The sequence below is a fragment of the Oncorhynchus mykiss genome, chromosome 11 (assembly GCF_057628025.1).
Source record: "Oncorhynchus mykiss isolate SJ-2025 chromosome 11, ASM5762802v1, whole genome shotgun sequence".
Lineage (NCBI taxonomy): Eukaryota > Metazoa > Chordata > Actinopteri > Salmoniformes > Salmonidae > Oncorhynchus > Oncorhynchus mykiss.
Window position 1 is genome coordinate 42,686,584 of NC_143032.1, and position 15,776 is coordinate 42,702,359.

At 40.7% G+C, this 15,776-nt stretch overlaps 2 protein-coding genes across 3 annotated transcripts in view; both read left to right on the forward strand.

Moving 5' to 3' along the window:
• grid2 (glutamate receptor, ionotropic, delta 2) overlaps positions 1-3,229 on the forward strand; it is a 559,781-nt gene extending 556,552 nt beyond the window's left edge. For both annotated transcript variants that reach the window (XR_002475295.3, XM_021620869.3), the window contains one exon: positions 773-3,229. Coding sequence is in view for 1 of the 2 variants with exons in the window: in XM_021620869.3 (XP_021476544.2) it covers positions 773-1,201 (429 nt within the window). In the remaining variant the exon portion in view is untranslated. The remainder of the gene's footprint in view (positions 1-772) is intronic.
• A 4,893-nt stretch (positions 3,230-8,122) lies between these two features.
• On the forward strand, positions 8,123-9,509 carry LOC110536622 (transcription factor Atoh1-like). Its single transcript, XM_021622364.3, has one exon. It carries the CDS (start codon positions 8,123-8,125, stop codon positions 9,023-9,025), a length of 903 nt encoding a protein of 300 aa, XP_021478039.1. The 3' UTR covers positions 9,026-9,509.
• Positions 9,510-15,776: the final 6,267 nt, after the last annotated feature.

Below are 15,776 nucleotides of genomic sequence, written 5' to 3' on the forward strand. Positions count from 1 at the left end.
CTGTAATTGCAAACAAAGGTTTCTGTACCAAATATTAAGGTCTGCATTTCTGATGTATCAAATTACTTTTGTCATGCAATAAAATGCAAATTAATTACTTCAAAATCATACAAAGTGATTTTCTGGATATTTGTTTTAGATTCCGTCTCTCACAGTTGAAGCGTACCTATGATAAAAAAAATATACAGACCTCTACATGCTTTGTAAATAGGAAAACCTGCAAAATCGGCAGTGTATCAAATACTTGTTCTCCCCACTGTATGTCTGTTTGTGTGTTCTCCTTACTGCAGCTCAGACTTCTCTGTCCCTACCTACCTCTCCTTACCTTACCTCCTTACCTTACCCCACCTATCCCTTTCGGCCCACCTATCCCTTTCGGCTCATCACTTCAATCCCATCTCACTCTTACTTCATCTCACTGTCACTCCATCTTTGTCTATTTTCCTCTGTGTTTATCAATCTCTATTGGTCTCTTCTCCTCCTCTCATCAATCCTCGTTTCCTCCTTCTCTCCTCTGACTTTTTTCCCTGATCTCCCTCAATGGATGTCCTCACTACTCCTCAATCGACAACCATACTCATGCATCCCTCTTCAATCACCTCACCGTTCCGTCACTTTCTCCTTTCCTACTTTTCTCCTTTAACAACCTTCACTCATTTTCCTCTCCCTCCTCCTTCTCCCCCTTTTATCCTCACTCTCCTTTGACCCTGTCCTCCGCCACCTCTCTCTCTCCTCTCGCCCCCTTTTCTGCGCACCCTGTCCCCCCCTGCAGGATGATAAGGAGATCGACCTGGAGCACCTTCACCGCCGGGTTAACAGCCTGTGCACAGAGGACGACAGCCCCCACAAACAGTTCTCCACCTCCTCCATTGACCTGACGCCACTGGACATGGACTCTATGCCGGCCAACCGGCAGGCCCTGGAGCAGATCAGCGACTTCCGAAACACGCACATCACCACTACCACCTTCATCCCTGAGCAGATCCAGACCCTCAGCCGCAGCCTGTCTGCCAAGGCCCAACAGGGCTTCGCCTTTGGTCCCGTGCAGGACCACCGGACTGGGGGGCCCTTCAGGCAGAGAGCCCCCAACGGAGGCTTCTTCCGCAGCCCCATCAAGACTATGTCCTCCATACCCTACCAGCCCACTCCCCAGCCCAACTTCGGCTACGGCAACGACCCAGACCGGGGCACGTCCATATGAGGCGAGAAGGAGTAGGCCGCACAGCGAGAGAAAGATGAAATTAAATGCACTCAAAAAAATCTATGTACATAGGAATCTTTTTCAGTTCTGATTTTTTGAGGGGCTTTGCTTTTGTTTGGTGGGGGTTTTCCTGCTGAAACCTGGTGGTGAGAGGTCGGGGACTTGAATATTTGCTTTATTGTCATCTTTCTCATGGTTGTCTAGGGATCTTTTGGGTGTGACGGGGCTCTGTTTTCTCTTTTTCGTTTCATGGCATTTGAGGACTGCCTTTCTGAAGAAGCTTTTGGACCCAACAAGGAGGATATGTATTTGTTTTTTACAACAGAAAACACTTCTCTGTTCTTGAGATCTACAAATCGGCAACAACCCTATGCTCATTTGAAGGATGTTCTTGTCTTTGCCTTTCACCATATGGGACTCCATCCCACTCAGTTCTCTGGTGTTGATCATCAATGCCTGTACTCCAAATCTGAAATCTGCACCAAAATAGGTGTCCATTGGCTCCACTGCCCTGCAGACTGAGACCTCACTGTCTGAGCTTTGGGCACGCTTCGTCATTTTTGTGCACATAAGGCTCCATCAATTCCACTGCACTGTACCAGTGCCCATTGACCTGTATTTGATTGTATGTAGTTTGGATATTTTTTTCTCACCTGTACTGTGCTGTCTATTTCAAGGTGAGCGCCTCAGCCTCTAAACAAACACTTGAGAGATGCATAGAGGGACAAAAAGGAACTGAAAATATAAGATAAAAGACAACAGAAAAAGGACTTTAAAAAGCAGCTGAGGCTATTGTATGTATTTTATTGAATTTGCTTTGAAAATCTATTTCAATCCGTGGAATGTGTTTGGTGAGAAAGTCACACAAAAAAAATGTTTGGAGCTGTCTCATTGTTTTTTTTTTCTACCAATTTTGAAAAGCGCTAAATGACTGCTATAGTCTTACTCTGGTTTGCATCATTAATCATATTCAAAAACGTTTTTTTTAAAACCTAATTTGTAGTTCTACCAGGGCTCAGTCAGAAAAAAAGTCACATTTCATTCTCCAGTCCACTAACTGACTGTTGTGTACCTGTAAGGGCAAACAGTTGAGCTCAGAGTGAGGAGAACCCCTTTCAGATAACATCCACAGTACAAGCCATATCATTGCAGGCTGGCTTCACCTTGCCAGTTTCCTGCTTCAACAGGATTTCTTGCCATTGGAACTGTAGAGCTGATGGCATTCATTTTGAAAGATCTTTCTTCATTTCTTAAATGTTAAGGGTACTGTTTATCTAACTTTTTTTAAAGTGCCAATTGTTTAAATGAGGCCATTTAGGTGCAGTTTGGGGGGAGGGGGTCAAAAAAAACAATATTTTGTGAAGGGAAAAGTGGAACCTAACCTTTTCACTAACACTGTATTAATATTTAATAATGTTTGTTGTTTAGAATGAGCTTTCAGTTTGTTATCTTAAGACTAAACCGCAAATGTTGTGCGTAGAGAACCGAAGCAGTGTTTGATGCAAGCATTCTAGATGTCCTTTTCTTAAGCTACAGTATGGCTATTGAATGACAATAGGACACAGACAATGTTTAAAGAAATTTTATTTACTATTAATGACAGACACATTATGAAATATGTATATTTTACATGTTGATGCTATATTTGTTTAAAAAATAATAATAATATATCATATGAGCATCGAGTTAGCAGTCACCCTATACATTTGGTTTCCTTCAGTTCCAGCCCACACATAAGCTTTCTCATGTCATCTTGAGTTCATTTTGATTTGCTGGTTAATAACAGAGGAGGCAAGTTCTTAAAAAGAAGCATGCACAACTTGCTATGCCCGTGACATGTTTTATTTCATACATAGAACGTACAGGATTACTTGATCAATTTTCAACTGATTATAATGTGCAGTATTTAATATAGGCCTATTTTGTTGTATATGTGTTGCATATTATTCAAACGGAACAATCTGAGGCCTCTGTTACAAGTGGCAAAGCTTTCTGTGTATAATTTGTCTAATAAACTTGTTTTCTACAGCGGTATGGTTTTTGTAGTCTTTGCTGTGACTGCGTAGGCCTTGCCAGTCAAGATGTTTCAGTTTTCCGATTTCTATGTATGCACAATTTACGATCAAATCTGTGAATGTTTTATAAATGAGGTTCCCCAGGTTCTAGGTTATGTTAATCTTCCTCCCAGTGTGGTCTTCACATCACTTTCAATGACACATCATAAGAAGGATACTGCCTCTTGGAACAGCTGGGCCCATTACTGGGTTGGGAGAGCACATCAGATACCAAGCAAGTCAAAGTCTGTCTGTTTGTGCCGTCATGCCACCACTTGTCATGTTTGGCGTGACAATGAGTGATAAGGTGTAGGCGAGAGCACAACTTATCTGGGACCAGGTTTGCTGGTTTATGTGTAAAGGGGGTGCTTTTGTTAACTCAGAAGACATTATTCTTTACCTTTTATGAAACTCTGGGAGTATTGAAATGGTATCTGTGAAAGACCATCCAATAGATTTTGAAACTACAGTTTTGTAAAAGTCATTTTTGTCCGTTCTTCACAATATGGTGAAGAATCTAATCAAGGGGATGTCAGCGTTTGAAAATAGTGGTATCTTATGGTAGGCTAACTATCGTTACTCAAGCAATTGTGTTGTTTCATTTTTAAGCAGGATGTGGCGCTGTTTCTCTGGAAACCATTTTGTAGACAATGTTGTGCTATCTGATCTGAAGAGAGAGAGAGAGAAAGAGAGAGCCCTTTGAATGGAATTGCGAGCGCGAGAGCGAGAGTGCGTGCACGTGTGTACAGCATTTTATTTATAATAGAGCCTTTATTAAACAAAATGGAATATGAAACTAAAACATGAAGGTTATTTTTCATGGTATCCACTTGCCATTGCCTAAAGTTGTGCCTAAAAACAAAAGGCACCTAATCATCCAAATTCTGGCTGTTCCACGAAGGCCGTAGGAATTCCAAAGTAAATAAATGCCAATGGTACACAGATACGTTATTTTTATTAGGCTATTATTATGATTATTGTTATCATTATTATTGTTATTGATAGTAGTAGTAGTAGTGTTCTTATTATCAGCCTATTTCTGCATCCCTCCAGTGCACCTCGTTTCCCCGGAGACAGGAATGGGGTGAGCAGCATGCAGACTGCATCACGCTGGAAGCCCCCAATGGTTCACATTTTGAGCCCATTTTCCAAAGAGTCCCCTAAGCGTGTCGAATGGAACATAGAGTCGCCATTGTGCATGCGACATTTTAATAATCGACAGCTACAATATCCAACCTGTTGTTTGCTTTAGGAGCCATTCCATGCTCACTGGACGGCCACTTGTAGGTGGAGAGACGGACCTAGGCGCCAGTCCTCAAGCCTCGACGCCTTATGAATACATGAATAAAAAGTGAAAAGATTGATGTAATTTAATCTCAGAAATTGTAGGATGTTGCCCGCTGTCCTGTATGGACGGGCTGGACTCACATGTTTGATATTGCAAAGCTTTCAGTAGGCTATAGTCTTTTACGGGCTACAATTATTTCCGTTTTTCCTTAGGCCTACCTCATATGGCCATTCGAATAAGATAATATCTAAAGACGTTACAACGTATTCAATCATTCCTGCTATGTGTTTATTTGTATGACTTCATTTTCTCAATAATTATTGTCATTATTATTTATATTGTTATTCAGTAGCCTAGTCTATTTTCCTTTTAATAACTGAGTGTTCAGAAAGTGACATTGCGGCTGGTTTTACGTATAGGCTATCTGGTTGCCTTTACGGCTATTATTTTATTTGATAATAGTTTCTAGCCTATAATATTTTCTCATATTCTTAGAGATATCCATATGATTTGTATATTTAATTCGTTTAGATATATAATGTTATTTTCATTCTATAAGAAGGGGGGGGGGCTGCGGGTATCACTGTCCCAGCACTGTTCAACGCACACAATACTTCCTCCTCGCTTGCTTATGACAGTAAAAGCGCTGTCGAGCCCCCTGCTCATCTTTCCGATCCCTGTGAAGCTCTTTTACCAACAGGGCGTTCCGTAAACCGGATCAAAAGGTTTTGAACCTGTACAAAAGAAAATGAAACTCGAGATGGCCTTAACATTCATAGAATGGAGGAGCGGATCGGTGAATTGACAATGAGCACGAACCCCATGAGCCGAGTTCTTTGGTCAAACTGTTTTCAATTCCTAGAACCAGGATGGAATATTCTTTGCTTAGTTGGCGCCCTTTTCGTGGAGTAAATTAATTTCTGAATTTCTATGAGTCTGGAAATGTTACCTTAAATTCACGCATAGGCAGATTTTTGGACATGGGAGCTACAGATCTTGAAGTATTCACACCTCTTGATTTTTTCCAGATTTTGTTGTGTTACAGCTGCATTTTAAATAGATTAAATTAAGATTTGTTTTGTCACTGGCCAAAACACAATACCCCATAATATCAAAGTGAAATTAGGTTTTTCGAATTTGTACAAATTAATTAAAAATGAAAAGCTGAAATGTCTTGAGCATATAAATATTCAACCACTTTGTTATAGCAATCCTAAATAAATTCAGAAGTAAAAAATAAGCTTAACAAGTCACATGATAAGTTGCATGGACTCACTCAGTGTGCAATAATAGCGTTTAACATGACTTTTGAATAACTACCTAATATCTGTACCCCACACATACAATGTAACATCCCACAGAGACCAGGGAGCTTTTCCAATGCCTCGCAAGGAATGGCACCTATTGGTAGATGGGTAAAAATATAAAAGCAGACATTGAATATCCCTTAGAGCATGGTGAAGTTATTAATTACACTTTGGATGGTGTATCAATACAACCAGTCACTTCAAAGATACAGGGGTCCTTCCTAATGTAGTTGCCAGAGAGCAAAGACACCGCTCAGGGATTTCACCAAGAGGCCAATGGTGACTTTAAAACATTTACAGAGTTTAATAGCTGTGATAGGCAAAAACTGAGGATGGATCAACAACATTGTAATTACTCCACAATACTAACCTAATTGACAGAGTGAAAAGGAGGAAGGCTGTACAGAAGAAAAAATATTCCAAAACATTCATCCTGTTGGCAACAAAGACATATTGCTAAAAAAAAAAAAAAGCTATCCCGTTTTTGTCCTGAATACAAAGTGTTATATTTGTGGCAAGTCCAATATTACTGAGTACCACTCTCCATTTTTCAAGCATAGTGATGGCTGCATCATGTTATGGGTATGCTTCTAATCGTTAAGGACTGGGGAGTTTTTCAGGATACAAAATAAACGGAATGGAGCAAAGAACAGGCAAAATCTTAGAGGAAAACCTGATTCAGTCTGCTTTCCCCCAGCCACTGTGAGATGAATTCATCTTTCAGCAGGACAATAACCTAAAACATAAGGCCAAATCTACACTGGAGTTGCTTACCAAGAAGCCAGTGAATGTTCCTGAGTTGCCGAGTTACAGTTTTGAATTAAATCTGCTTGAAAATCTATGGCAACTTTGGCAAGGCATGAAAATGGTTGTCTAGCAATGATCAACAACCAATTTGACAGAGCTTTAATATGTTTTTAAGAATAATAGGAAAATATTGTACAATCCAGGTCTGTAAGCTCTTGGAGACTTCCACAGAAAGTCTCACAGCTATAATCTCTGCCAAAGGTGATTCTAGCATATATTGACTCAGGGGTGTGAATACTTATGTAAATGAGATATTTGATGTTCAAATGTGCTAAAATGTCTATAAACATGTTTTCACTCTATCATTATTTTAATATTGTGTGTAGATGGGTGAGAGAGAAAAAAATATATTTAAACCATTTTGAATTCAAGCTGTAACAACAAAATATGGAATAAGTCAAGGGGCATGAATACTTTCTGAAGGTACTGTTTATGCAAAATATTGTCAGCATTTCAAAAGTTTTGCCTTATACCTAATTATATTTCATTGTTGACCAACTTACAACCGGGACAAAATGTAGGAAAGGCCCTATAGCCACAAGGAACTTGATGATGATGATTAATGACGCGGCTTTATGATCATCCATTTTCGTTGGACAAATTTAGGTTTTAATGACACTATTCTGGATTTTAGTCCTATGTCCTCCCTTCTAAGAGATGCATACAACTGGGCGCAGACCTCAGTTCAACATCTAGTTTACATTTGGTTGAGTTGTGAACTAAAGTGAACTCATCGTGAAATCAACAAAAATGTCAACACTTCATTGGATTTAGGTTAGGTGAGGTTGGGTGAAAAGAAATAAGAAATTACCTTAAGTTGATAACTTTTTGCAAATCCAATTAGTTTTTCACGTTGATTGAACTGTCATCAATTTTATTTTTTGAGGTTGAAATGACGTGCTACGACGTTGATTCAAGCAGTTTTTATCCGGTGGGATAGGCCTACATTGTCAATTTCGAAATGACTGTCTTTACTATTGAAGGTGTTTTTCAGGAGCCAAAGAAGTTATTGACATGCCTGCGGTATTGGACAGGTGCATGGACATCCTCAAACAGTCCACGAGCTGAAGCTCGCGCTGTCCACACTCCTAACCATATAGCTATATCCCTGCGTGTGACCTGAGGGACTGCCCTTTGTGCGGTTAAACAGTTAAACCGAGGCATTATCATAAACAAGTCTTGGCATAATAACCTCTCTCGGGTTTTCCGAGACTTCTCATTGGTCGCCAACACGCGCCTGCCCCAAGTGATCTTATTGGTCAAAGCGCCACGCGACCAGCTGAGAAAGGGGGCTCCCAGGCGCGTGCCGCTTTTTAAAGCGATGCCGCGCCTTGAGACACTAGAGAAGGAGTCCTGCACGCGACATAGTGCGAGCACTGTGTGCAAAATAAACGTTCTTCACAGCATTTTATATTTTGCTAAGTTCTTAGTCCAAGCCACCTGATTTATAGTTTTTTTTTTTTAAATGGATGTTATCAGTGTTGAGGAATGGAGCAAAGGCGCAAAGATGTGCGAGGTGCAGCACTCAAAAATGGAGAGGGGGGAGCAGAGCGAGTACCCATCAAGTCTGGCACTCATGGACAGCAGTGACCCACGCGCCTGGCTGGCTCCCATGCAGTCTGGCACCTGTGCGGCACACGCCGACTACCTGCTGCACTCGCCCAGCTCCAGCTTGGAAGGCGGGTTCCCCACATCCGGCCACAGCCCAAATTTTAGAAAGAGTTCCAATAGTCCGCTCAAAGTGCGGGACTTGTGTCGGCTAAAGGGATCGGTAAGCGCCGAGGAGGGCAGACAGAGAGCTCCATCCAATCCCGGTAACGTTGTGCAGAAGGTGAGGCGCCAGGCAGCCAACGCGCGGGAGAGGAGACGGATGCATGGCTTGAACCATGCCTTTGACGAGCTGCGCAGTGTCATCCCTGCTTTCGACAATGACAAAAAGCTTTCCAAATACGATACCCTGCAGATGGCCCAGATCTACATAAACGCGCTGGCGGACCTGCTCCAGGGTCCCGGTGTGGACTCGCCAAAGTGTGACCTGTTGTCCGCCACGGAGAGTCCCCGGGGATCCTCCGCCTCCGCCTCCACCTGCCAAAGGGACGCAGGCACTGGGCTACCGGTCCAGCTTAACGGGATCCCATTCCCAGTCGAAGACTGCTCGTTCTCTACTTTGATGGAGCAAGAAATGCGGTCTCCCTCGGGGACACCCAGTTCCAGCTCTGAGAGCAGAAAGGACTCCCTCCAGTCGAACCGCAGTGACGGCGAGTTCTCCCCGCACTCCCATTTCAGTGACTCGGATGAGATGCAGATGGAGCTCCTGAGCGAAGATGAGCTCTCTGAACTTAAGCTTTCCAGCCTTCACAAATATTGAGACTTTCAAAACGTGTCAATCATATCTGCTGGCATATGCCTACATTTTATACGATAATAGATTGCTTTCCAAAATCATTTTGTTTGGTTTGAGAGTTATATTTGATCAACTGTTAGATAAAGATGATTTTATGTCAGATAATTTGGTTCTGCCAATTACATTTACCGTCTCCTCGGGACCAGGGAAAGACCCCTTTGCCATGTCGACTGTCGCGCGCAGCATTGCCACGGGCTTTCCCAATCCCACGTCATGGACAAAACGTAGTCTTCCAAGAATTTGCCTGATATTATTTATGTACAGACCTTTGTAATTATATTTTCCATATAGCACACTGCTCATGATTTAATTGTTTATTTGTTTGTAAATGTCCCTGTATTAATTTGTTTGCGACTTCTAAAGTTAACAATGCGCACTTTAAAACACGAGTCAGAGGCTTGGAGCAACATGACTTTGTTATTGAACAACAGTTTTTTTTGTAGTAGTAGTAGGCCTAATGCCAATTTAATATTTCATTTAGCCATGTTTTGTTCTTTTTGGCTATTCACTTTAAATTAATTTATGTGTCTGTGCTTTCATTGGATGATTTAAGTTGATTTATTCCTAATTGTGTTCTATTGTTTTTCCAATTGAATGTGTCATTTCAAATGTTTCTAAAACCTAGTGATTTACCATTAACTGGTTAATTTTCTTTTGATTTTGAGAATAAAATAAGCAAACTGAAAACCATCATTTTCTGTTGTTTCGTGTTTCAATATGTTGATACTAGCCTAATCGAGGAAAATACATATCCTACACTTCAAAATCACAACTGTCATACAACTATTCCATGAAGGACCATGTTAACGAATCTTTTTCCAATGCATGACATGCAGAACCACTTGCGGGAATGAGGGGAATATTAACTCTAACTTATAACCTGCTTTGCTGATATTAATTATGAAACCTAGTGTAAAGATATAACACAGGTATAAAATGTTTCTTTGTGATGATGAAGCTATTATTATTATTCTTATCTCAAATGCATTTAGAAATATGCTGTCTCTAGATGAGTCATTTTTTTATATATTTTTTAAAATATTACTCTATCCACCATAATCGAATTCAGGTTGACTTCCTTATTTATAAACAAAATCCAATTATGTGACCTTGTGGATATTCACGTTAATTCGGTTTATCTTGTGTATAAGGCTAATATATTTTTATTTTCTTGTGGTTTTGTCTCACCTTTTCCTGCATATTCTATGCATATTAAGTAGGATATTGATTGTTGGCTTGAAATATGTTAAATGGTGTCAAATCCTTAATCATTCCTAATTGAAATAGTTTGCAAATACAATATATCCTTTGAAGGCTCAGAAAACCAACCACTAAGGCCAAAGACACTTGGGTGAAAGCTAATTCCATCGTTGAAGTACATTGTTAAGACATTGATGTGGTGAAGCAGAAGGTAAAAAATATATATACTTATTTATTCTCTTCATGTAATTATCTCAAATCAATCAAAGGCATGGACACTCAATTATTCCGATAATTTAAGTGAGTGAACGATGTTTTGAACAGCGTGTCCTCAAAGCGCTCGCTCTCCATGTTTGGGTGTCTGGTCCAGCAATTATACATTCTAACTTGAGTGTTTAGAGCAACAGTGGCACTTCTCTCAAAATGATTAGGCTATTATTAAAATCATGAGTTTTGGTGACATTTATACAATTAATTGTAATCGGAGTATGCATTAATTTCAGGCTATTGTTGGCAGGCCCGTGGTCCAAGGTGTTGTATAGCCTCATCAAAACACGCGCTGTCAGCTGGTGAGCGCTCGGGTCTCCTCCGTACACTGTGATCTATGTCCCTCAGGACTTGACTCACTCTCTAACCCCGCCATGCACACTTCTGCTTGCTTGCCCACAAGATAGCCACACACAAACTCTCTCTCTCTCTCTCTCTCGCTCTCTCTCTCGCTCTCTCTCTCTCTCTTCAAATAATTGATGTACACTCTTTTACCCTCATTTGATGCATTCATTTTCGGCTTAGACTAAGCGACAGTGCAGACATTTTCATGTATAGCCAGCCTGGTCTCTTAGACTAGACGTAACATAATACATGTACATTTGCTACACTCAAATTAGTATGATATGCAGTGGTGACCAGTCATTCAGCCCCAACTGAAGAAAAAATATATAAAAAGAAAATTGGTGTGCTTGCATGTTATTATTATTATTGCAAACAATGTAAAAATACATCTATATCATTGAGTAAAGAAAGCTGCATACCAACATACAGGTGTTTCAGCCTAGCTCAGTGCTTTTTGTGGTGCCTGGGCTGGCCAGCAAAAAATTGGAGCATTGCACCATGATTGGCTCAGTATTCTGTCACTCATGAAGACCTTGCGCAATCGTCTTTAGTAAGGGAAGACATCCAAAATTTCAGCCCTTTGGATCCTACCATAGAGTTATATTACAAATGCCCTTCCAAGAAGGCTCAAGGTCATTGGCCACAGAAAGTATGTAAAATCACATTATATGTACAGTAGCTTTGATTGGCTTGATCATGTCAACATCTTACTTTCACCATCTTAGCTAGCAGTCATCGTGAATCAAGTCTAATGATGGCAAATCCTTTTAAATTCTCATCAAATTAAAATAAATAATGAAGAGAAAATATAGATAAAATGTATCGGTGTTCATCGGTCATTGGATATAAACATTACACAACAAGTTGGAAATTGCAAATTCAACAATAACTGGTTTGTAAGGAATCAGTGGCTAACTGTGAGTTCAAGACAACTGCGAACTCGGGAAAAACGAGCTACGACTGGGAAAATACGTTATGAACTGTCAATCAAATCAGAATTGTAAATTCGGCATCTTTCTCTTTGATGAAAAAATTTGCCCACGAAGGACCACTTTCCTGTTCAAGCACATCGCAACAATGTGAGTCCAAAAATGTCTTCTGTTGCTTCATAAATTATGTAGGATGCCAGAGAGATATGTACACTGTAGCTAAGAAAGTAATACTAAGTGTATGTTGTGTAGTCAGCTGTTAGTTGCCCATGTGCCTCACCCTAATAATTTTGTCTATTTTCAACAACGCGGTATTGTAAACACATCGTTCATGGCCGGTGTGTGCTTATTTGTCTATAACCTATTTTGGAGAAATGTAATCATTGAATATTTTAAGAGCTTTCATTGTCTGTTTATATGCCCCCTTTATTTATGCTACGGTTCTGACTTGTTGTACAGGGAGTACACTGTAAGAACGGCCCATGTTCTGAATTCTGTCGCTGTACATTTCAAAAGTGCTGAACAAATAGTTATATTGACGACATCAGTCATCGCTCACTCATTAACTTCGTCATCGAAATTACGGATTGCCTCTTATCCATTCGTTGTCCCGTTATGCCATAGTCTGTACATCTCAATTGTCAGTAGAAACCACATTTGTTTAAGCAAGTCAGTCATATCCACTATGTTTTTTTAAAAAGACAGTAAATGAGACTGAATTAACTGTTTCGCTGCCAGACAAGGCTCCTTTGAAAGCTAGGTGTAGCAGTGGTAAGGTGTTGGGACTGCTTTTGGGCCACTGCTGTTGGGACAGCTTTATGTAGGCCCTAACGGTTTGTGGGCACCGTTTGTCACCGTTATAGTTTAATTAATGTATTGTTTAGTGTTGTGTTGTGGCTTTGCTGGCATGCATCCCACATTTTTTGTTTGTTTGCCCCATCAAGATTTATATGCTAAAATCGCCACTGATGATATGTTAGCTTTGGTACGGTTACATAAGACAGAAGGTATGAAGTGAGTGTCTAGCAGCCAAAAAGTTGCATGTTTGAATCTCATTACAGACAACTTTAGCATTTTAGCTAATTAGCAACTTTGCAACATAGCATGTTAGCTAACCTTTCCCCTTCCCCTAACCTTAACCCTTTAACCTAACTCCTAAACTTAACCCTGACCTTAAACTCTAACTCCTAGCCTAGCTAATGTTTGCCACCTAGCTAACATTAGCACTTGCCAACTATGACTTATCAATATATTCGGCTCTATTTATGCACATATTTGAAACTGCTAATTAGCATCAAAGTAGACATTATGCAGGACTTCAAATCAATGCAATCTCCTGCATGTCATCTCTAGCTGAAACCTTTGATAAACATGTATTGTGTCAATTTACAACTTGCACAAGACAGTGCAGGGAATTGTCGATTTAAAGAAATATAGCCAATTTATTAATTACTACATTTAGCTAACATTAGATAGTTAATCCAGAGATTCTTACCTTTGCCTCAAATCGGCAGTCTCGTCCAGATCACCATGGTATTTATAGTTGTTTATGATAGCCACATTAGCAGCTAATTAGCATTTCCTTTTACAGGTGAATATACAGGCGAGTATATTGATACAAATCATCTTGTCCTAGAGAGATTCACACAATTATCAAACCGTCACGCCAGGTTAAGACTACAGAAAACACTGCCCTGTTACTATAATCCCCTATGGGAAAAATGAATAGTGGAAAAACGCATGGAACCATTTCCGTTTGACTGTTAGGTTTTATGGGTATTATGACTCATACTGTGGTACTCTATAGCAGGTATTCACAAACTAGGTACATGTGCAATGCCGTTGGGGGTACCCCAAATAAAAATGTGATTCACATTTTTTTTAAATGTTGATAGTACTGCTACTACCAGCAGTACTACACCTGCACCTGTCGACGACACAAGTGGTTCTGCTTCCACTAGCATATCCATTGCTAGCGTCAGTAATTCTACATTTGTTGTTAGCCCAGCTAGCATGGACACTTTTTGTGAATCTGATGCAGCAGAAGAGCTACTGCCCCCTTACCCGGGAAAGCACCAAACAACAGACAGGGATGTTGGTCCATCGAAGAGTTGCAAATATTATGAGAACTATATTGATTTGGGGTTCACTTATATTGGGAGTAGTGCCTTTTCTCAGCCAGTGTGTTATATGGGCAAGAGTACTATCTCACAACTCGATGAAACCTTCACTCTTGCGCAGACATTTAGAAACAAAACATGCCAATTTGAAAAATAAACCACGGGAGTTTTTTGAAAGAGAATTAAGATGTCTTTTGAGTAGTAAAACATGTATAAAAGCAACAGATACCATTAAGAAGAAGGGTCTAGAAGCTTCTTATATTGTGAGATACTGAGTGGCTAGGAAAGGCAAGCCCCATACTATTGTGGATATGGCTGGGACAATGCAGGGGGAAAAGGCCCCAAAAATTATACAGACTGACTTCACGATGCATCAGTGGCATGACAGATGTTTTGAAACAATTACTGCTTTGCATACAAGCCAGTGAATTCAATGCTTTACAGCTGGATGAATTAACCAGACGTGGCGTGCTTGGCACAGCTCCTGGTATATATCCATTACATTTATGGGGGGTCATTAAAGGTAGACATCCTCTTCTGCAAACCACTGGAAAATGGAGAGCATATTTTTAAAGTACTGGACAGCTTTGTGACATCAAATGGACTTTGGTGGTCAAGATGTGCTGGTATCTGTACTGATGGCGCAAAAGCCATGACAGGGAGACAGTGGAATGGTAACGCGTGTGCAAGCAGTTGCTCCCGGCGCCACTTGGGTACACTGCAGCATCCACCAAGAGGCTCTTGCTGCCAAGGGAATGCCTGACAGCTTGAAAGACGTTTTGGTGGCGGGCCGGGTGTGTGCGCGCTAGTGCGCGCTAGCCAAGGTTGCCAGGTGCACGGTGTAGCCTCCGACACATTGGTGCGGCTGGCTTCCGGGTTGGAGGCGCGCTGTGTTAAGAAGCAGTACGGCTGGTTGGGTTGTGTATCAGAGGACGCATGACATTCAGCCTTCGTCTCTCCTGAGCCCATACGGGAGTTGTAGCAATGAGACAAGATAGCAGCTACTACAACAATTGGATACCACGAAATTGGGGAGAAAAAGGGGTAAAAAAAAAAAAAAGAAAGACGTTTTGGACACTACAGTAAAAATGTTTAACTTTGTTAAAGCAAGGCCACTGAACTCTCGTATATTTTCTGCACTATGCAATGATATGGGCAGCGACCATGTAACGCTTTTACAAAATACAAAAGTGCGCTGTTTATCAAGGGGCAAAGTATTGACACTTTTTTTGGAATTGAGCGAGGAGCTTAAAGTTTTCTTTACTGACCATAATTTTCACTTGTCTGACCGCTTGCATGATGACGAGTTTCTCACATGACTGGCCTATCTGGATGATGTTTTTTCTTGCCTGAATGATCTGAATCTAAGATTACAGGGACTCTCCTCAACCATATTCAATGTGCGGGACAAAATTGAGGCTATGATTAAGAAGTTGGGAAACTTCTCTGTCTGCATTAACAAGGACAACACACAGCCATTTCCATCATTGTATGATTTTTTGTGTGTGCAAATGAACCCAAGTTTACAGACAATGTCAAATGTGATATAGCGAAACACCTGAGTGAGTTGGGTGCGCAATTACGCAGGTACTTTCCCCGAAACGGACGACACAAACAATTGGATTCGTTATCCCTTTCATGCCCTGCCTAGAGTCCACTTATCGATATTTGAACAAGAGAGCCTCATCGAAATTGCAACAAGCGGTTCTGTGAAAATCGATTTTTAATCATAAGCAATTGCCAGGTTTCTGGATTGGGCTGTGCTCAGAGGATCCTGCCTTGGCAAATCACACTGTTAAGACACTGATGCCCTTTGCAACCACATACCTATGTGAAGGTAGATTCTCAGCCCTC